Source organism: Callionymus lyra, chromosome 18 (genome assembly GCF_982586985.1).
Source record: "Callionymus lyra chromosome 18, fCalLyr1.hap1.1, whole genome shotgun sequence".
Lineage (NCBI taxonomy): Eukaryota > Metazoa > Chordata > Actinopteri > Syngnathiformes > Callionymidae > Callionymus > Callionymus lyra.
In genome coordinates, this window is record NC_141835.1 from 21,179,788 (window position 1) to 21,203,037 (window position 23,250).

General features: G+C 40.4%; 3 protein-coding genes across 3 annotated transcripts; 2 read left to right on the top strand and 1 right to left on the bottom strand.

Annotated features, from left to right (window-relative positions):
- Nucleotides 1-151: 151 nt before the first annotated feature.
- Nucleotides 152-6,318, top strand: d2hgdh (D-2-hydroxyglutarate dehydrogenase). Its single transcript, XM_087779327.1, has 10 exons — nucleotides 152-284; nucleotides 1,238-1,597; nucleotides 1,672-1,729; nucleotides 2,716-2,855; nucleotides 2,915-3,108; nucleotides 3,169-3,337; nucleotides 3,403-3,546; nucleotides 3,643-3,785; nucleotides 4,245-4,410; nucleotides 4,475-6,318. Exons 2-10 carry the CDS (start codon nucleotides 1,279-1,281, stop codon nucleotides 4,735-4,737), a joined length of 1,596 nt encoding a protein of 531 aa, XP_087635453.1. The 5' UTR covers nucleotides 152-284; nucleotides 1,238-1,278; the 3' UTR covers nucleotides 4,738-6,318.
- acvr1l (activin A receptor, type 1 like) lies at nucleotides 5,815-11,610 on the bottom strand. The gene is made up of 10 exons (XM_087779328.1): nucleotides 11,472-11,610; nucleotides 10,437-10,520; nucleotides 10,027-10,281; nucleotides 9,743-9,954; nucleotides 9,441-9,540; nucleotides 8,313-8,459; nucleotides 7,958-8,233; nucleotides 7,692-7,889; nucleotides 7,478-7,608; nucleotides 5,815-6,852 (listed from the first exon to the last, which is right to left on the bottom strand). The coding sequence occupies exons 2-10, from the start codon at nucleotides 10,507-10,509 to the stop codon at nucleotides 6,721-6,723; spliced, it is 1,524 nt and encodes a 507-aa protein (XP_087635454.1). The 5' UTR covers nucleotides 10,510-10,520; nucleotides 11,472-11,610; the 3' UTR covers nucleotides 5,815-6,720.
- A 1,548-nt stretch (nucleotides 11,611-13,158) lies between these two features.
- otomp (otolith matrix protein) lies at nucleotides 13,159-19,512 on the top strand. Its single transcript, XM_087780163.1, has 9 exons — nucleotides 13,159-13,234; nucleotides 13,302-13,438; nucleotides 15,561-15,663; nucleotides 15,752-15,937; nucleotides 16,908-17,082; nucleotides 17,683-17,750; nucleotides 18,780-18,964; nucleotides 19,149-19,320; nucleotides 19,397-19,512. Exons 1-9 carry the CDS (start codon nucleotides 13,159-13,161, stop codon nucleotides 19,405-19,407), a joined length of 1,113 nt encoding a protein of 370 aa, XP_087636289.1. The 3' UTR covers nucleotides 19,408-19,512.
- Nucleotides 19,513-23,250: the final 3,738 nt, after the last annotated feature.

Below are 23,250 nucleotides of genomic sequence, written 5' to 3' on the forward strand. Positions count from 1 at the left end.
GTATATAGTTTTGAAGTCATCGAATGGTAATTCTGCGTTGTGTGTTTACCTCGGCTCTGATTGGTAGACCTCTTTGCAAAACCACCTTCTATTGGTCCATTGTAAATACCTTCCTCTGATTGGTCACCATTCACTTCCGCGTTTAGATTGTTCAACGATTAGCTACAAATACATAAATATAAGCTTTTGCAGGAGTTTAACGTGTGTTAAGATTGTAAATTATGAAATGAATATAAAACATCATTGAAACAGTGACTTCGACCTTCAGGAGAACAGCGTTTTAAGTAAGTAATGTACGACTTACTGGCTTAACTGTCATTGCGGCTGAGAGCTAACACGAGTGACAGTCGTGTACTTCCCTTTCCTAACCATTAAAGTCAGTAAAGTTCGTGACAAATGCTGAAGAAATATGAAGGGACTTCTCTGTGTCTTGTAGCAATTTAAAGAAAGTTATTTGTAATCATTAATCGTAACGTTGCTTGCAAGTAAACTTTACCTGCAGTAAAATGAATCACTTGTTTTTCCTCTCTGCAGCGCTTGACCTGACAGGTACATCTTGACCTGTAGTACTCGCTTAAAAAACGTTTCAGTGTTTTGTGACGAAGTATTGGTGGTGTTTTTTTATTTTGTGCTTTAAGTAAATGAATTCTTCTTCAAACTCAAGGGAAACGGAATACACTTGAAAAAGTGTTTAAAGAAAAACTTAAAATGAAATTCAAAAATGTACAAAGTATTAATATGAAATTCTGCTACCATATTTAATTAAAAAAGGATTTAACTGTTTCAACATTTTGAGGTAAAACTTTTATATCATTTCAATCTTCAACAGAAAAACATCAGTTTCAGTAAACTGTTTTTATTTGAAACAATCGTTTGCTTAAAGCTATACACATTTTTGCGTTGTATACATCATTCATGTAAAATTGACCACATTCAAACATTTTCACCTGCTTAATTAACACAAATCAACATAGAAAATATATTTAAAAGAGTGAAAAGAAATAGAGAGAACATCTTATTATTTTTGATCCACTTTTCAATCGTTCCCATACATCTTCCTTTCAAATTATATTACCTTTTAGAGAATAAGGTTCAAATCTTAAAATAAAGCCAAAGGAAAATAAAAGTATAAACATATATGTTATTATATGTATGTACTTTGGACTTGGAGCAAAGTGTTAGAAAGTAAAAATATATGGTCATTTGTAATCTTGCAAATCCAAATCTGTCATTTCAGCATCTACCTCTCGGAAGGACTCCTCCACTCACCCTGCTGTCATGTCTGGAACACTCCGACTACGCTCCACTCTCAGACTCTTGAGTAGCCACAACAGTGTCTGCTCTCCAGCTACAACCAGACAGTTTCAGCTCTGCAGACAGAGTTCGCTGACAACCTGGTGCCAGCTAAGAACTCGCCGCCTGCACACTGGCACAGATGATTCTCACAAGTCAGCAGCTGAAGCACCACAGAGACGGCCATTTTCCAAAGTTACACCTGCTGATCTGGACTTCTTCAAGAAAGTGTTACCAGGTCGGGTCATCACTGATCCAGACCTGCTGGAGTCCAACAATGTGGATTGGCTGAAGTCAGTCAGAGGTAAGTCTTTTTTTTTTTTTTAAAACAAACTTAAATCTAAAAAAAGGTAACTTTTATCATTTTATTTCCTTCAGGGTCTAGTGAAGTGTTGTTAAGGCCACACTCTACAGAGGAAGTCTCTCAAATCCTCAGGTAATGGGTTCCTCTGCTTTTTATTTTCTCAAAAGCTGTATCATGGATTTTACATTTCCATGTAGTTATACATAGTAATTTGGACTAAATCATTGGTTATAAGCGGCAAATAATGTAGGTTGTGTGGTTATGTTATCTAGTTCCAATGAATGTACAAAGATTAATATTCAAACAGTTTTAGTTGAATATCTTCTACATCTAAATACATCTAAATCTTAAGGCATGTTCTGAACATATAAATGTAATTTTAGGAAATGCTGAGATGACACTAGAAATACAAAGACAAGATCTATTTTTTAGTGTTCCAGATTACAGTCTGTACAAGGGATGTTTTGACTTTATTTATCATTCACTTGCATGAGCATAGTCAGAAAAAAGAAAACGTGACTTAAAACACTTTATAATGGATTCACTACAATGAATAATCTCTGATGCGAGTCTGGTGACAACATGTGGCATTGTTGTGTGGAATGTTTTTCGCTGTGATGATGCAAGTGATTAAAACATTTAAAAATGCCTATTATCTGTAAAATATGAATGTATTTTGGGCTCACTGCTGCATCGTTTAAATCTTTTAATCATTGCTTGGACAAAATTTCAATGTAAAAACATACAGAAAATAAGTAAGTAAGTAATTTTGTTTGTACAGCGCTTTTCCAGACCAGGGTCACAAAGCGCTTAAACAATCAAAACAATATTCAATAAAGTATATATTTTAAAGATCAAGATAAAACTGATAACACAACAGGAGTTCCAGAAAATCAAGGAAAAGCCTGAACAAATAAAAACGTAAAGCAAAAATACATAATTAAAAAAGGTTTTAAAATGGAGCCTTGGGGAACACCAATATCTGATTGTGTAGGGACTGCAATTTGATCATTTAAACCTTACCATAAAATAATATTAAGCTTCTGTATCAGGAAATCAAGGAATTGGAAGTGATGTACATATGTATGTATTTATTGTGCATTTGAAATATGTCACAGGTTCTGTAACGAGCGAAATTTGGCAGTGAACACTCAGGGGGGCAACACTGGTCTAGTGGGAGGCAGCGTGCCGGTGTACGATGAAATCATCCTCTCCACAGCTCTGATGAACAAAATTATGAGCTTTGATGACATTTCCGGTGAGTTTAGGCAGATAATACAGCAGGAGCAGCTCTGGACCCTCCTCTTGACCCTGCAGGTATCCTCACCTGCCAGTCCGGCTGCGTCCTTGAGAATCTCTCCACCTCCCTGGAGGAGCGCGACTACATCATGCCGCTGGACCTGGGGGCTAAAGGAAGCTGCCACATCGGGGGGAACGTTGCCACCAACGCAGGGGGTCTCCGGCTGCTGCGCTATGGCTCCCTGCATGGAACAGTTCTGGGTGTGGAAGTGGTGAGTCGGCCAGCTGGCTGAACACGGATGAGTCATGGATTCATTGAGTGGATGTTTCAGGTGTTGGCTAGCGGTCAAGTGCTGGACTGTCTGGCCACTCTGCGTAAAGACAACACCGGATACGACCTCAAGCAGCTCTTCATTGGCTCTGAAGGGACCCTTGGGGTCATCACTGCCGTGTCCGTCCTGTGTCCTCGCAAACCCAAGTCGGTCAACGTGGTGTTTTTAGGTCAGCTTTGTCTGTGGTGCGTCTTCCCCTGTGTCTTATTTTAGGAGACTTTTTCTCTGCTGCAGGCTGTGAAACCTTCGACCAACTGCTGAAGACATTCCAGCTGTGCAGAGGCATGCTGGGAGAGATTCTGTCTGCCTTTGAGTTCCTGGACAGTGAATGTATGAGGCTGCTGAACACACACCTGAAACTACACAATCCCATCACCGGTACACACGCACACAAAGACGCATGCACGCACACACATGCACAGTTATTTCTGATCTTGTAAAACTCAAATCTTGATCCCACCTCCGTTTATACAGAGTGTCCGTTCTACGTCGTCATAGAGACGTCAGGCTCTGACTCCACTCATGATGGAGAGAAGCTCCACAATTTCTTGGAGGAAGCGATGACATCATCACTAGTCACTGACGGAACAGTAGCCACAGAGGATTCCAAAATTAAGGTAACAGTTGGATCATATGAAAACAGATTTTACTTAAAAGTATAAAGTCAATGAATTGTGTCAAACTAGGTTTAACCTTATTCTTTATTATACATTTACAGTAAAATAAATTATTGCATTTTTTGTGAAGAAAATCAAAAATACATAGTCTAGGGGAAATTAATGAAAATAAAATATATTTATATAAAACATTTAATTATTTCCATGAACAAAATATACAAGTCTGTGTATATTTGAAAAGCATGTTTAGGTTTAACAAAATTTTAAAAATGTTGATAAAAAGATTGCAAAGAAATATAATAGAAGAAAATCGATACATTTCAAGTAAATTTTATTGATTTATGAGAACTATGTCTTAATAAAGTTTAGTCTTCTCTTAAAATATTTTTGACGGTTCTTTCCATCATTATAAATAAATGTTCAATTTTGTGAAACTCAAGTTAAATGCAAGTGTTTCAGGCTCTGTGGTCACTGCGTGAACGAGTCACGGAGGCTTTGACTCATGACGGCTTCACCTACAAATACGACGTCTCCCTCCCCGTGGAGAAGATCTACCAGCTTGTGTTGGACATGAGGGAGCACCTGGGGGGCCGGGCCAAGAGTGTGGTTGGATACGGACACGTGGGTAAGACCTGGAGCGACATCCACGGCTATGTAACACCGCAGTGATCTTCCTTCTGCGTCTGTAGGGGATGGAAACCTCCACTTGAACATCACCTCTCCTGCCAAAGACCCGTCGCTGCTGGCTGCCATCGAGCCGTTCGTGTACGAGTGGACGTCCGGCTCTCAGGGCAGCATCAGCGCCGAGCACGGGCTGGGTCTGAAGAAGAGGAACTACATCTACTACAGTAAACCCCGAGAGGCAGTGGCGCTGATGAGGGACATTAAGACCATGATGGACCCTCGAGGAATCCTCAACCCATACAAGACTTTGCCCGACTCTCTTCACTAACTCTTGCTGAAGAAAAGGAGGTTCTCTTCTGAGTGGAGGTAACGAGTCCACAGCCGCGGGTGACACCATTATAACTTCACACCTTCAGAGCTGCACATGAAACCTGATCTCCATCTGACCTTCACCTGTCTTTAATGAGCATGTGATGTCATGAGGTTTTGAACAAATCCATGTTTATTAGGGGATGGCTGCAGTATTTGCTGACACTAACTCATCTGATTATTACAACGTCAGTGGTTGGAAAACATGGACAGAATAAGAAATGTATAAAGTGTCTACACATTATCTTTAATCAGCCTCACAACGATGGGTGTTTGTACTTTATTTTATTGAGGCTTTATAATTGTTGACTTGTGTTATAAGTCGAATGAAAATAAAATTACTAAGACTGATTAGACTAATTTATGTCGTCTCTTTGGGTGACATGCCTTGACTCGATTGATATGTGATGCTTCTTTCAAATTGTAATAGACATAACTTGAATAATCCTTTATTTTTTCAATACCTCTCTTCGACTTTGGCCAGGTGCGCCAACTGGTCACATGACAGCCAAACTACTTAACCACAGTTGCATTCAGAAGGACAGATAATTTTGTCGAGCTTTAAGAAAGTTTAAAACAACACAAAAGGACTCGTATGAAAAAAACAACGACACAATGTTTATTGTAGCAGCAGGCCTGGAACACTCGTTTACGGCAATGCAATTACATTGTTCAAACAGTGGAGGGAGCCGAAAACAAATGTGTTCACTTTTGGCATTAACGCAAACCAGATCTAGGCAGAAGTGATCCTATAGCTATGTTTTGGAAACCATTTTAATTTAAAATCATTTGAATTACTCATTACTAGTTATATAAATAGTACCTTAATAAATCATATTTTTTCAAATGAAATGACTGGCATAAATTCAAAGTCATAGACGATTAAAATGTTTTGCTCATTTGGCTTCATTTTATGTCATGAAGGATGATTTTTGTATTTTCTCTCCTTTGACTTGATGGCTCCTCAGTAAAGTGGACCCACATGCATTCTGCGGTGCCAGAGCAAATGTCGTGTGTGTAACACAGCAGACGTAGGTGCAGTAAATATTTTATTATATATAAAACCTTTCAAAACAAAGTCTGCATTTATGGACACTTGCACGTTTAAAGTTTCCAGGATGAAGATGAAGTGCTGCACAGCGAATGTTGAGTGGCAACCCGGCCTTCCTATAGATCTCAACTTTATACTTTGAACTATCTTTGTTGTTTTCTTATTATAAGATACAAACTGAATCCTACTTGCAGGTCTTCCACATACAAACACTTTTGTTCCAGAAACAACCACATGAGCGAAAAAAGGGAGTCTACTAGTCGGCATGTTTTTCCTTAAAGTTGCACTTGTAGAAAGTCTTTTGGCTCTTTTCCTATATTTGATGTGTTTTTGACTGACTGTGGTGTCTTTTGTGCAAACTAGGGCCCAGTCCTTATTTACACCCTACATATTCTGTGACATGAGTGTAGAGAAACGCTGTATGAAGGACATTAATCAAACGCTGTTGTGCTTACATTTTGTTTTGTCAACAGAAGAATTTGAACTGCTCTAATGTGCCTCATGTGTTTCATCTTCATCTCAACATTCACTCCACAGTTCTGACCACTGACCAGCTGCTAGATAAAGTGTTACAGATAATCCAGCCAACATGAACGAGTGTGCTTGTATATTGACTCAAAAGCTACACACTTCAGCGAGTCATGAGTGGACTGGACCCAAGCCTACAGCAGATCGCCATGACAACCACTACAAACACATGCTGGGGATCAGAATGAAAGAAGACACTTGTCGATGTGAACGTGAGTTATGTTGAAGCATTTCTGTCATTGTTCAGGAAACGTAGGCAGTCGGCGTCCGAACGGAGACGTCCAAATGTTGGACATCTTTCGGAAGCGCGGAGGAAGGATAAGACTGTATGACGATGATGAGCTCTCGAGGCCCCACGCTCTCTCACGACTCCTTCCCTTTCTCCAGAGAGCTGTGGATCTTGTCCAGGGTCTTCTTGGTGCGCAGCGCTGTGAGTCTGGCGGAGGGGTTCTGGTACCAGCACTCCTTCATCAGCTTCACCAGAGCAGAGAGAGTCTGGAAGGCAAAAAGCAACAGATGGTGTTGAGCGTGTGTCGCAGACACAAGACAACTGGTGGACAGAAATCATAGAAAACAATAGGACCAACTTAAAAATATAGTCTTGTCATTTTCCTAGTGGACAAATAATGACACTGCTCCATGAAGCTTCATCAGACCATCACTAGTATTTACACTTAAGACTATATTTCTCAAGGAACACTATGTTGAATTTGTGGTGACAACTGGTCACATGACCACAATACTACTTAACCCCAGCTCTTGGTGGGAGACAGTTGCAGGTTTTTCTTACATGGCTCAACTACTGACTGTACATTTTGAGGCTTTCGTACCTAAATTTAATTTAAAACTTAACCACAATATGTATGTACACACACAAATGCACATGCCAAGTGGCCCTGGGACACTTCCGTTTTCACGACAAAAGCAATTTTTTGTTCTCTAGTCACGCAACGATGTTCAGTATTCTGTCGTGCGACTTTGAGTTTGCAATAATTGCAGGTTTCATTCTTCAATCGGTTTATATCAATGGGAAACATAGTTTTAAAGCTCTAAAGAGACAATAAAACATATCCTTCATTTCTTCGTTTCAAAACATTTGTCAGCATCATCTGTAACTCACAGGGTCAGAGAACCAGCGGTTGGGAATGAAAGGCCTCTGCTGCTCCACACACACCACCTTTCTCATGTCGTCAAAGCTCGGGTCGTTTGGCACTTGGTCGTAGAACGGAGGCTTGTATTCTTCCACAATACCTGGAGAGAAGAAACGAGGACCAGGAGAGTGAGAATTCCTCTGCTTGTGCCATTATCCGGCTGCTGTCCACCACGACTCTCACCGTTACTGTAGGTCCGCCTGGCGATCTCCCACAGCACCAGTCCGAAGGCCCAGATGTCCACTCTCTTGTAGGCATCAAAGCAGTCCGTCTGGATGGTTTCTTCCAGAACTTCGGGTGCCATGTAGCGCTTTGTGCCCACTTTAGGATTGTTACCCACATCAAGCAGGTTATCTGTCTGAGAGTGAGTCACAGCCAGCCCTGCAACAACAATATTCACAAATGACAACTAATCTGGACTAGAATCTGAAGTGTTGTCAGGTACTGACCCAGGTCAGCGATGCAGCAGCGCAGCTCCTTGGTAACAAGGATGTTTTTACTCTTGAGGTCTCGGTGTGCGATGGCTGGTTTCCCCTCCGTGCCGAAGATCTCGGTGTGCAGGTGCACCAGGCCGCTCGCAATTGACGCAGCCATCGCCAAGCCTTCAGACGTCTCCACGGCAACCCGCTGCAGGTAATCGTACAGAGAGCCATTTTCATGGTAGTGCGTGATGAGCCACAGCTGGGTGCTGGAGTTACGAGACGTCATGTCGGACGCCATGAAGCCTAGAAGAATAAAAAAAAGAAGGTTTTGTTTTGTCAACAAATGAAGTGGTTTCAAATATCAAACTAACAAGTCTCTCACCCAGGATGTTTTCATGCCTTAGCAGCACCGTGTTGTAAATCTCCGTCTCTCTGAACCAGGACTTTTCATCTCGTGACGAGAAGATTTTAACAGCAACATTCTCACCCTGCCACTGTCCTCGCCAGACCTCCCCGTACCGGCCTTTACCTGCGGAGAGACACAACAGACCATCAGCTGGTGGCAACATTCAAGGAATGTGAAGCCAAGATAGAGCCGAAAAAAAAATTCATCACTTTTGACGAGTCTCAGACACATTTAGTGGTTGCCGTGTAGGTTGCCATGTAAACAGTTATACTTGGATAGTTAACACTGAAGCGGCTTCCTTGCTCTTGACCTTCTAGCTGCATTAAACAATGCTGGAGCCCTTATTACAAACACTCATCATAGAGCGTTTGTCGCAACAAAATGATCTAGCCCAACTATGAACTCGATTCTGAGTCAATATTTACTCGCTCGTGATATGAATTTCCTGAAAATGACCTTATTAAATCAGCTAATTTAGTTAGTCTTTTCCTCCGTTACAGAGGCTGCAACAACCCAGGAGAAGAATACAAATATATTTGAGTTAAACAACCTTGCAATGTGTTCTGCAGCTCTGACTCAAATCAAATTACTTTCCCTTTTTCATATCAAGTTTTAATACATATTAACAAGAACAACAACTGTGTCATGTGTGTCACCTAAATTGACAATTACAGTAGCAAAACTTTACCACTTAAAGTATAGCAACAACACTACTATTACTACTTTCTATAAATATTGTTATCATTTTGAACAGCTATGACTCATGAAGAATTCTCATAATTATCTCTAGACGACCCGCCTGCAGAGTCTGTGACAGCTGACCACAAAGTACGAGCCAAAAATGATACAAGAAGATTAATAATTTTGTTTTGTAAACAAAAGCACATGCTGAAAATGAGGGGGCGCCAGAAGCCCATTTTCAATCCTAAAGATTGGGCCTTTAATACCAGTGCTTCTTCTTTATTGATACACATTTATTGGCCAAACATTGTGGAAATTATCTGGACAGAATCCAACATTGTTGTTTTCCCAGACTCACGTAGTTGAAATTGATTCCATGCGTTTCTTGCACATCTTCAAGAATGATGGAAATGTCTCACTCACCTACACACTCCATCAGACTGATCTGCCGGGCAACAGTTCTCTGAACAAGGAAAGGAAGACCAGAACCACTGCCAGATGTACACGAGTGATCCAACAGATCCTAGATATGAAGGAAAATATTAGTGAATCTGTCCAGCTATGTGGATTATTTAAAAACATCTCCAATTAATGCAATACATAGGAATTGACTATTAATAAAGCTGTACCATTTCCTTGTTTTAACATGGAATTATCAAAGGGTTTAATCAGACATTATTATACATTTGTAACATTACTGTAGCTAAAGGTTGATTTTTCCTCACCGCTAATGTGCTGTCTCCTACATTGGAGCTGATAAGTCCATCAATGGCTCCTTGCTCGGTGTCAAACTCCTGTAGCCGCTGTAGACGGCCATGGTGGAGCCTCCTACAGGCCAGGATGGATAACAAGGACAGCAGAGCCAGGACAACCACAGGGGCCAGGATAAAGAGAGCCACCATCTCAACACAGTAGCGAACCGGCTTTTCTTGTGGGGCTGTGGGCACGAGAAGACCAATGAGCTGCAGTGTTTAGATTTACCTTACAGAGTGCACACAGGGACACACACATGACGGAAGTTGAGATATCAAGGCGCTCCTGGTGGACTTGTCGTTGCACATGTCCTGGGAACAGCAGAAAATAGCCTGTCTGTGCAACGGCGGCGTGTAGCAATGCAGGCGCGTTTTCTCCGACCCGTTCAAGCAGCCATGCTCGAAAACCATCCCATTACTCTCGTATTTGACGGACGAGAAGCATCGCGTGCCGTGACACTGGGAGGCCTGCGAATACTTGGTGCCGTCGCACAGACACACCAGCTGTCCATCTGAAAGAGAGACCACACAAGTTCAACACTTTGTAGTCAAAATCTGTCAAAAAGTGCCACAGAGAAACTGATACTCAGCACATGCTAAATAGTGCCCCAGATGTGTTCAGCATCATTAACAGATGTCAATAACCACATCATGTGGCCAGGCTTACCCGAGGCCTCCACTGGTGGTCGCAGTAGCTGCAGGAAGATGAGCAGCAGGACGTGGACACTCCAACACGCCATGGTTCAGTGCACTGCAGAATAGAATGAACAAAACATACATGTTCAAATCTTTTGGACACAAAAATGCTGTTCTCATCTTGTTCTTTTGGCTCATTCAGAAGGAGTAGACCATTTCACTGCAGGTCTTGCTCAAGAGGGGCCACCTTTATGCCATAAATGGCATATAGACGATCCTTACAACACAGGAAGTCCTAGCTGACTCATGTTATTTCTTTATATGACGATACATAAATGCATTTTCCTTAATTGTAAATGAATGCAATGATAATAGATAAATAAACTTGACTGAAAAAAAGTTGAATCCACTAGATAACAAAGTGCTGGTAATATGTTCGAGTAATCCAGACATCTATTGGATTAACTTTAGTTTGACAATGTCCCAAGTTTGTTACTCAGAATAAAGAGATTGAACTAGTATAGATGAATAAACGACCTTAAGAATTTCAATTGTGTAAAGACTGAATGAAGGCAAGTACTCGAATGATAACTTGGCGTTAAATGATGGACCTTTAACTCACTTGTGTCTTTATTCGATTTATTACAACAAACCATTCATGTTGTGAAGATAATCTTGTTCCTGGGACAGTTATATCCCATCAACTGAAGAAAACGTACATGGTTGTACTTGAGTGTATATGGGAATAAACCAGGAAAACCACCAGCGTGGTGTTTACAGATATGCTAACAGGCTAACATGCATTACAGCGTAACAGCATCACTTTCAATAGTAAAACTGTGTTGAGTCACACACACACGTGTTTTTCCTTTAGTCTTAACAGTATTCATCAAGGGAAGGGTTGCCTGGTTGAGCTAAGAGGCCATTTTAATAGCCGGAGACAGACGCCTGAGAGGCGCCAGGCAGGCGACTCGTCGATGCTGCTTCTTCCGTTAGCTCCGGCGGCTAAACTCGCCACAATAAGCAACACCACTGATGTACAAAGGAATAAAAGACCAACTCATACCTGGCACTTTTCTTGTTCGGCTCCTAACTCATCCTGTGGTATTTGTGTACTCGTGTTTTGGGTTTAAACGAGGTTATGAGTTTAATAAAAGCAGAGGGGCATCGCAGCCCAACCCACTTCTCCTCCCAGTCACCAAAACATTCCTGTCTTCTTCTCCCGGTAAACTGTTGGGATCATCGCGTCATCGTTGTCTACTGCCCCCTAACGTTCAGGACACGTCAGTTACTACTGCTTCTAACAGCATATATTTTTGTTTAAAGGGCAACTAATGCGTTGATTTAAGTGTCTCTTCAATGGAACCTCTATTGTTTATTTATGTATATACATATAAATAACTTACTTACTTACTAATGTTACCATCAGTATGTGTCTGTTTGTACAAAACTCTCTTTTAACTAAAATATTTACGTTAGAAAATGTGCTTAAGCCCCGCCCAATGAAAACAGTTTTTCTGGAGATTAGATCTTGTTTACCATAACTAAGACCACTCCGCTGTGATTGTTCAAGCATCAAGGTTTGTCACCGTTCATCATTAATCCCAGATCTCCACCTCCAGGGGGCTAGTTGTATAAACAAAGTGGGGCGTCATTACAGCTGGCTAGAGGAGGAGTGGAACACATTAATACGTCATAATGAACTCCGCTCTCGTAAACTCTCATTTGCTGTTATTTCAGATGCCAGAGAACTTTATAGAGCATTGTTTACATTAATTGCCCTTTAAATCAAAGTTTCAAACCTCCAAAAAGTGACAATCTGACAATCAGATTCATACTCATGTCAAAGACGGTAAATATCTTGTTCAATACAATAGGCCTATAGTCCCTGTTTTATACTTGTATTTACTATTGCTGCTATCGCCTCGATAATTGTTTTTAAATAAAAGTGACCCTACTCTTAACAAAAGGCCATTATGTGGGCTAGTGAAGGAAATATATGATAACCTGTCTGAATTTCTCCTAATGACTGGTTTCCTTTTGTACAGCTGCTACTGTGACTTTATAAAAACAATTTGCCAACAGTTTTATGTCAGCGTGACCTTTTCGATCTGTAATTACACAACAGTGCAACAAATCGTTGTGGGAGAGAGATCAATACATCAACGGGACAAAGGACAAGGCGGTTGACCATGATTAATCTCATTCTTTGTTGGCTCAGTGTCTCTAAGAAAAAAATGTCGGAATGTGCGTCCAAAGACAGAGGAGAGGAAGACTTGTATCGAATGGCCGATACGTTTCTGTCCACTGTGGCCGCGAACAATAACCTGCTGTTTGTCTCCGCTCAGCTCCACGCTTCAGCCGCCAGTGAATCGGATCCGAACCCAGCCGGTATCTATTTGCCACGAAACACAGTCCCAGCACAGAGAGACATTGTCCAAAGCCTTTTTTAATTAAAGACCCCGGTTCCAGGTGACCCCACCTGCTCCCAGGTATACCCTCTACCTTCTCCAGTGGGGATAAGTCTCAGTGGGTATTCGTGGATGTAAAATGATCCTGCTATCATGAGACAGCGTCAGGATTATGTGCAGAGGGGGAATAAAGTCGTGTTTTATTCTCTTTAAACCCACTTGTCCCCCTCCACACCGGACCTGAGTATAAGACGTGGACCAGTCAGACCAGTTCCTTTTTTTCTCTGGATAAAGTCCTTCTGTATTAGCAATAACATCCAGAGTGAGCGTCCCGGAGTGAACATGGAGCGACTACTTGAGGCTTTTCTCCTCCTGCCTCTTCTGTTGGTCAGTTGTGTTTCCCATCACAAGGCGACAGGTAGATGACATCTAAGAAAATTCAACATTTCTGCACATTGATGACTCATTTCTTGAATCTGGTTTAGTCTCCTGGTGCGTGATATCTGATGCGGAGCAGCAGAAGTGTATGGACCTGGCTGGGAACGCCACTGCTCGGAATATAAGGGGAACTTTGGAGTGTGTTCGAGGCCTGGACTCGAGGGATTGTATGGACAAGATAAAGGTAAAATCTCTGTCAAGAACTGTTCATGTTGTCAATTAAAGAGGTTTAACAAAATCATAAAAAAATTGATTTCCTGAGTCACTTACTTTAGTTCATAAAAGAGTTTCAACAATTTATGTGTTTGCTTTGCAATTAGATAAATAATCTTAAAAACCAACCCTGATTTGTGAATATTTCTTCAACTCTAGCCTTTAAAAAAAACGTTATATGTGGTTTGTAATTCTGTAATTAAACCAGATGTCATTCTTGTTTAGGAAAAGTGCAAATTCGTTTATGTTTCTGACACAACTTTTACTAAGCCTGAATGATGAACTAGGTATGAGTTTGATAAAACACCTAATGACATAGGATCATTGAGGAAGTACAAAACATTGTATTCATTTATTCTACTGTTATTAAAAACAACTAAATTTAATCTTAAATAGTTATTTCTGTCGAGATGCGTCTTATCTCCGACCTGGGCCTCTTCAAATCTAGGCTAATTTTATCCTATTTCGTCATTTTTTATTTTGCACTACTCTATTGTATTACTGTTTTTAATTGCTTTTATTTGTTTCCTCTGTATTTATTAAATGTTGTAAAGCACTTTGGTTCACCGAATGGATTGTTGTAAAAGACTGAATAAATAAAGTACATTTACATGTAATTCATCATTCTTTTTTTGTTGTTAATCTCTCTTATTTGATTTGATTGTATTTTTATTGGTCTGTTTTTATTTCATTTAAATTATTTCATTATTTTTTTTCAGTACTCAAACCGCAAAACAAATCCTTTGTTGTGTTCACAACACTGGCAATACAAGTTTCTGATTCTGACATCCATTGATTTGACCTTATCCAAGTCTTTCTCTAATCTAGATCTTGGCTTACAGGCAACTCTCTAGAATTGAGTTGTTTTTCCTCAATTTTCTTTTGTTCTTAAAGGATTGATTCTTTTTTTTAAGAATCGATTGGCTCCTTCTTTTTCATTTCAAGTGTGTTCAAGAAAACAATAATTGTGATTAGCTTTTTCCTCACTTCTTTTTTCTCTATTTATAAAGTTCTTCAGCTCACGACTTGAGAAATGTGAGAATCAGAGTCGACAATATACATATAATATGGATTTACTTTGTAATTAAACAAGGGAAACAAGTTCAAATATTCATCTTAATACTGAAGGAAATAAAACATCTATGATAAGTGTCAAACAGTTACAGGTGCTTCTGACACAGAAGATGAAATCAGTTATAACGTCTTATCATTTATTCAGTTATTTTGTTTCTGGATGCCGAGGACGAGGACCGATGTGTTGCTTTTGGTTCAAGATGAACGTCCCTGGCTTCCAGAATTACATTCACCTTGACCTTGAGACTACACAAGGGATACCACAAACACATTTGTTTTTGGGCCTTCGGACACTTTGACCCTGAGATGACACGAGGGATTAGATCGGTTAATGCTTTGAATTTATATTTAAAAAAAACTCTGTTGTTATGCACATATCAATGTGTTTCAATCAATCAAATGTTAATTTGAATTTCCAATGTCTTTACTTGAGTATGTTTTGTTTGACAAATCATAATATATATAATATATAAAATCCAATGTAAAAAGGCTCCTTATACTAATAGGTAGTGATGGTCTGATGAAGCTTCATGAAGCAGTGTCATTATTTTCAGAGTCCACTAGATGTCAGTCTCTGCACTATTTTATTGTTCTCATAAGACATCACATCATTTTTAAACTGATGACGCCACCTACTGACCTCTAAACAACATGACACTGCTTTGTGAAGATTCATCAGTCCATCACTACTAATAAGATGAACTTTCATAATATGTATTCATTAATATAAAAAGACATCTAGTATTTTCTTAGATAAATTTGATTTTTTTTATATCCTGGTATGTACGGCGTGAAATGTAATGTTAATATATTGACGTTTACATCATAGAGAGAAACTCAAACTAATGTTGTGTCATGAAGTTTCATGGGTTCAAGGGTTTTACGCGCATTTGTGGATCATACTTTTAGATTCAGCCGCCATTCTGCCTTTCTTGTCTTGAAAACCAACATAAGGGACTAAAAACAATCTATTGGAAAATCAATTTATTAACTGCAGACAAAAACCTTTGTTTCCTCAGAACGGCACGGCAGACGCAGCCTCCATGTTTGCAGACGACATCTACGCTGCCAGTCTTTGCCACGGCCTGGAGCTGGCAGCAGGAGAGTCCCACAACGGAGTGGGTGAGTCATATAAATCCTGGAATGAATTCAAATCAGATCATTTAAAAAAAAATGGTTGTGCGTCATTTTTATGAATCTGGTCACCTAGATGGTATCAGCTTCTACGTCGTAGCCATGGCTCGTCGCTCCTCTTCCGATCTTTCGTTGCTGGAGATGCATGAACGCAGCTCCTGCCACCCCGGCATGAGGACCACAGTGGGCTGGACTGTACCCATCGGCTACCTGGTCAACACATCCCAGATCAGCGTGGGGGAGCAGTGCAACCTCCCGAAAGGTAAATCATACGCATGCCAAAGACGGGTAAGATTGAAAGGAAAAGTTGGGCAGTGGGAAGAGTCACTTGGTAAATGTGTTGGTGCCGCAGGTCTCGCCCAAAAGTTTTAAAAGGTGATTTTGAGGGGGAGGGATTTGAGATAGAGCATCGGGTCATATTTGGGATGGGACAGACAGCAAAAAGAGTGACCTCTGAGGTCGGTGGGGGTCGATATTGAGGCTCAAAGGTTGGGATTTTTTTAATTTTACCGTGGCCAAATGGGCAGACACAGGCCGTCCACATTTTGGGAGGTCACAGATCGTCGAGTTGTCGTTGAAGCTGCACCTACAAGGTCGAGAAGTTGGTACAAAGGCAGACATAGTACACGCTAGTGATGGGTTTATGAAGCCTCATGATGCAGCATCAGTTGTTGGAGCTGAATCATGATTCAGTGTCTATCATTCGAAAGGCCACTAGATGGCACTATTTGCATTCTTTCATTATTTGACTAATCTACAAACTCACGCCTTCAAAATGATGACACTGAATCATGATTCAGCTCCAACAACTGATGCTGCATCATGAGGCTTCATCAACCCATCACTAGTACAGAGTATCCACGCAAAATTACGATTTTATGTCGGCTTCTGCAATAGCGATTACTTTATGGCCATTTTTCACCCAATTGGGGCGCAAATTTGGGACCCAAACATAAAATGCAAATGTTTTCAAATTATTTGCGCACAAAGTCTCAAATTAAAAAATTAAAGCTGTGTGAATTTTGTTCAGGAACCAATGCCATATTCCAATTACAACGTGTTTTCTAAATGGGTGTTCAAGGAGGATGCCAAAAAAAAGAATGTAAAACAGAGACAAAAAAGGTTCAGGGTCATCAGATAGATCGTGTTCTTTATTTATTGTTGAAAAAAACGTTCATTCCAGACGAATCCATTGATATTTGACTGACATCCAATTGTGTGTCTCTCAACAGCTGTGGGACAATTCTTTGGTTACAGTTGTGTACCGGGAGTCAAAGATCCCAAGCATGACCCGCGTGGAAACAACCCTAAAAACCTCTGCGAGGCTTGTATCGGCGACGAAAATGACAGATACATTTGTGCCAACAACCACAGGGAGAGACACTACGGAGAGGCAGGAGCCCTGAGGTACCTCTAGCTCTGCTCGTTTCATACACAAATATGTATATTTTAAAAGTGATGAGCTGCCTATTATTTCCTAGAACTGTAAGGAAGCATCATTTGTCTTTAAAAAGTTCAAGTTTGATGTCAATGACACTTAATAACTCACAAAGGGGTTGTTAAAATGTTAAAAAAAATAGAAAGAAATGATTGATTACCAGGAAAATAATCACCACCAACTTCTGGATCCCAGTTAGACATGTTCAGAACAACAAAGTGTCCAGGAGTCTGTGCCACCTCAAGCCAGACTTCTATTCATGTTGAGGAGCAGAAGTTCTACTTTGAGTCTCAACACAAGACTCAGCATCTCACACAATCTCTAGCGAGACCTATTTCCTTTGGCTCAGCTCTTTTTCCCCCCACAAGAGCCACATGATTCTCACGAACATAACCTTCATTTATAATTTAATAACAAGTTTGTAAAAATGTAAAAGTCAGTACATTGATGTCAAGGATTTATTTTAGCGTAACATTTCACTAGATTATTCAATTTTCTTTTAGAGAGGATATATTTATAAAAATGAAAAATGTGTGACCATGTGATTATTTTGTGTTGTTTCCTTCCAGATGTGTGGCAGAGAATCTCGGTGACGTGGCATTCATCAAACACACAACCATATACGAAAATCTTGACGGTCAGTGGCGACTTTATAATAAACAGTAAATATGTTTCAGTAAGCAGCTGCTGTTCTCGACTCAACCGCCGGGTGTCACTGTTTACAATGTTAAAGTGAGGCTCAGAAAAACCCCTCAGCAATAAAAACCTTCCTGGTTCTGCTGCTCCACTTAGAGCAGCATCCTAAATGAATAGTGATCATTGTCAGTGCAGCTGCTCTGCTCTGCCTCCAGTGATCAGCTTCTTGGAACAACTTTGACATTTACAAAGCAAAGATCAAGCAGAGTTGCTTACAGTAAAAATAGAACACAGCTGACGTCAAGTGGAGACGAACTCCAGATCACGCAGAAGCCACCAAAGACTGTAAGACAAGGCGAAACCCTGCAGGTTTACATAGTTCAATATAGTGATGCCGAGCAAATATGTCCCAGTTAAATAGTCGGGACGGTTGTTCAAACACGAATGGATCAGTAGCTGCTGTGAGAGGAACGTCATGACCAAAGAAGATGGACTCAAATAAATATTGGCTTCAAATGTAATTAGGCTATGGTGTCTTTTTGAAGATCCTTAAAAAGAATAATATAATAACTAAGGATATGCAGCACAGGTTAGCGCTCGGTTGGCTCTGCATTGCAGCCTACTCCCATCAGTGTGCATCTTAGTGTAATATACTTAATTTTTGAAACATTTTTTCAATTAGGTTTATGTGACAAGAGATATTCACAATAGACAGATGAAGAGATTGAAAAACAAGTTATATTCATAGTAGAACGTGTAGGTAATACAAAAGTATAAATACTTTATTTTAGAAAATGTTCAAATACACTATTAGGGCCATGTAAATGTAGTCAAAGGGTTGCATGGGTTCGAACTTTGCAGACTCATTTGTAGTATGAAAAGCAATAAACTAAAATAGGACAACGGTGATCCACTCAATGAATAGAGATTTTGAGAAGGATACACCATCCAGATGTTCCTCGGGCAAGAGAAGCGTTGATGTCCTTTTTACAGACATATTCCCAATTATCCAACTTCCATCTTCATAAAGGTAAGAACCAGGAATCGTGGGCTCTGGATCTGGAGCTGGAAGATCTGAAGCTCCTGTGTCCAGATGGTACTGATGCGGGTCTGGATGAGTTCCAACGTTGCCACCTGGCTGCCGTACCTGCCAACGGCGTGGTCGTGCGCCTGGAGGATAAATGCCGCGTCTGGAAGTTCCTGGAGCGCCTACAGGTGGGGTCTGGCGTTAAAAAGCTTTCTGCAGATATGTCCCTGTCACGGTGGATCTGCGCGTCAACAGGTCTGTGCCGCCCTGTCAACCTGAGACATGACAGACGCACTTGGCCACATCCTCGAGTCAGGACGAGTCTATGCCTGCCTGCCTACATTTAGCCCTGTCACGTTTTCTCTGCCGCAGAACGCTTTTGGCAACGCCACCGAAGGGTTCCGCCTGTTCAGCTCAGCTGGCTACGCCGAACCCGATCTGCTCTTCAGTGACGCCACCCTCCACCTGCAGAGGGTCGTGGGGAGCTGTGCCTCCTGGCTGGGACGCTCCTACAGCGCCGTGCTTCAGGCCTTCGAGTGCGAGGGTGAGACGAGAGCGTTGGTCCTGGTTTGTTTGCTTCCTCTGCAGCTGTTCTCATTATGGCTCTCTACCTCCAACAGGCTTCTGCTGATGGAACAGGAGGAAGACATCCAGCGCATCAGCTTCCACCCAATCTCTCCTCCGTCCTCTCGTTCTGCCTCCCCTCCCTGCCATCTGCATCTCTCTGCCTGCATCCTATTCCTGCCTCTTCCTGTCCTCCATCCTTCTCGTCCTTTTCTTCTCATTTGTTGGCAAAAGGATAGAATGTAGCTGAAAGGGATTAATGAGCCGTGGTTTCTGGAATAATCCCATATACATTTTTAAATCCCGCCAGATGTAGGTGAAGAAATTTGACCCCCAAAAAATTGTTCTCAAAAACATATTAAAGAAAAAAACAAATTGACCTTTAATTTGTTATTGATACTAGATGTGCTCTTGGTCAAGCAGGAGGCTGATGACCATTTACTGAAGTGCTGAAGAAATTTGTAATTTGAAAACTTGGAGTGAAATGACAGAACTCACAAAACAAAAAACAGTCATAATTAACCCTGTTATCTCAGTGACCCGAAGGTCATTGTGTAAAATGGTTGTGTCATTTTATTTTGAATGACCAAAAATGTTCGCGAAATACAAGGTCGCATAAAGAACTCAAATAGTACAAATAAATACAATGAAAAGCAACACGTAAATTGTGTTTTTATTATGGCAAAGCAGTCAAATAATTATTTTCGCATGAAGGCTGGAAAGTTAAAGGTCCAATTTTTTTTATTGAAAATTGAAAATTAGAAATTAAATAACCTGCAAAACTATGTCAACAACACATTTTCACCATTTTCCGGGAAATAAAGACACAATTTCGGGTTTAATTACTCAGATACGGTTTAGTAAATATGTTTATATTTTTCAACCAAATAACACATGAATACTTCTTCAGAGAAAACTGGCTCGCACACGTAATGTTACCTTTTTGTAAGGTGAAAAACATTCTGTGCTTTCTTCATACATTTTCTTTTAGCCCCTGAGAGAAAAACAACAAGTAGCCACTTAATGTTATTAATACAAATTTCAATTTAATGTTGATTTATATTCTGCAGTAAATTGTAAATGGAAGTTTGATCGGTCTAATCTACATATTTGACCAAAAGCGAACAAGGGAATTTTATTTCTGAAAGTTATAAAAAAGAAAGTGTAAAAGAAAATAAAACTTCCGGAAGAAAAATTTGCTCTATTTCTACGTGCAGTGTTGTGAAGTACACTTATATAAAAAGCTCTCAATTAACAACTGATCCGACCCCCGGAGCACATGTGGTACCGACATCCTGAGAATATTTACCCTCTCTTCGCTCTTTCCCTCCTTCCTCCTCCACAGGGTCGATCTCTGACACTGAACAATTGGGTGCTATTAACTTCAAGCTTAGAAAGTCTCCATTTCTGTTTGTGTGTGCGTCTGTGCGAGTCTTTCCTAGGGCCTTGTGTTGCCTTAATTGCCAGTCTGGCATCTGTGTTTGTGCATTAATGCATTTGTGCCTTTCCCATGACTTGTATAAGATTACTTCTGTGGATCACTGCCTCCTCAGTTCCGAGCCTATGCCAGCTCCTTATGTTTCGTGTCTCAGAGTTCAGCCTGGCTTGGCCACCAAGTGCAGTTTTAAAAGCTATTTTTTTCCCAATTTTCCTGCAAATGGTGTTGTTTTTCCTCTTATTAACTAACCAACACAAGCATGTTTAGTGAAATGTCTTATAAGAAGGACATTGATTATTACACGAAAGGCATGTTGAGAACAGATCGTTGACGGCACAGTTGGTCGTGTTTAAAGAAGTATTGGTAAATTAATCAGAGAGCCTGAAATAGTTTCAGAAGCGTCACAACATCATATATGTTTTGTTAAGAAGACTCATTAAAACAACCTAATCACAGATTTTTTTTACGCCGACTTCCTCCTTACAGTTAACAGGATTGACATCTTCTCTAACACATTTGCTATAAAACGAGTTTCAAATAAACGTTTCTTCTCTTCAGAGTGAGTGTTTTTGATTTAAGTTTATGAGAAATGATACCTTTTTTTTATCAAAACATTCCTGAAGCATCCATTACCGTTCTAGAATCAACAGAACCTGAAGTATAAAAATATATAACTGGGTATAACTCATTTTTTCAGTGTTATATATCATTTTCTTCTAGTTTTGGTCCATCTGTCTATTCATTTTCAGCCGCTAATTCCCTTATGGGGGTGGCAGGGGACCGGAGCCTATCCCAGGTGAAGCGGGCGAGAGGCAGGGGACACCCTGGACAGGATGACAGTCTGTCGCAGGGCACACAAATACAGACCATTCACACACTCATACCTACGGAAAATTTCCCCAAGTTCCCAGTCAACCTCTGTATGTTTTTGGACTGTGGGAGGAAACCGGAGTTAACCCATGGAAAAGGGGGGAGAACATACTCAAAGAAAGGTCACAAGTTGACTCCCCCCCAACCGGGAAGCAAACCTGCAATCCTAAAATCCACACAACTGAATATAGTCAAGGAAAACGGAGACCAACCTTGTTCATAAAAAAACAGTGAGGTTAACCCCTGTGTGAAAATAACAGGCAGATAGGAAAACAAGGAATGCCATTGTTTTTGTCAGTACAACGTCATAGCTATTGATGTTAGAACTTAACTCCAAATTTCCCCAATGAGGGGAGGATAAAGGAAAATCAATCAATCATCAACAAAACCATGGCGATTAGATACCAGCTCTTAAACTAAAATCTTATGAGACACCTTTCCTTTTATACATCCAGTCACTTGTAGGCCAGGTTTGGTAAACACTCACAGCATAACACAACTTCTGCTTTGGTAATAGACGCACAATAACCAAAACCTCAAGAGTGAACACGTGCAAATAGTGTCATTAGGTCTTGAGGAGAAAATTAACGTATTTCTTTTTTAAAATATTACTATAAAGTTCACCTCAAATACAAACCTCACCCATTTTCTACTCACTCGTGTTGACTAAGGGTGGCCATTATTTTCAGAGTAACCTGTTCCTTTTTAGGGTTACAGGCAAAAATGTATGTTTATTTTAATGTAGTCACTGGAGCTCAGTTGTCTTTGTCCAAAAAGACACTTAAAAACATCTAAATACCTCGATGGTGGTCTTCTGTAATTTCGCTCTTGTATTATACCAGTTGCTACATTAAAATGAAAATACATTTTTGCCTAACTCTAATAAAGAACAAATGACTCTGTAAATAATCCCAACCCTTAATTGACATGAGGTTTAATTGTTTGTTTGGCTCAATTTAATTCAGAAAACATTTATTTAGCTCTGAAAAGTTTTGAACGCACCACACTTTGCCGGTTGATGCAATGCGGTGAAAGGATATTCAAATTGTTAGTCACTTATTTTGCATCATTTTATAACTTATAATAATATTTAGGTCGTGTCTTGGTTTTGTGATAAAGTCGTTTTTTTTGTTGACACAAGAATTACTACGTAAGTTTGTGTGGACAAAAGTCCATGAACAAATAATTGATGACCATTTGTCCATGAAGCTAAAATCTATCTTATAATTCAATAATGTAATAATAAATCACCGATTTCCTTTACGATCAGTGGATGCTGCACAGCAGCTTGTGTGCTGAGCAACAAAGCCACCATGATGAAAGATGGCCAGAGCTCGAGATAAATCTGACAACTTGATCTTCCCACAGAGTGACTGAGCTGCCTCGGCTTGTAGGTGGTTCCACCTCGAAAGGTGACTCAAGGTCACTTGCTAAGACGGTGGGTGGTCTTACATAAAAACATTCGTGGAAAAGTTGAACCCTGTTCCGACGGATCTCCAAAATGAATCCTTCAGAGAGAGAGAGGGAGAGAGAGAGAGTGTCGGTGATGGAGGAGCTCCATTTAGCGGCGGGCAGATACAGAAGATTGAAGCGCAGTAGCAG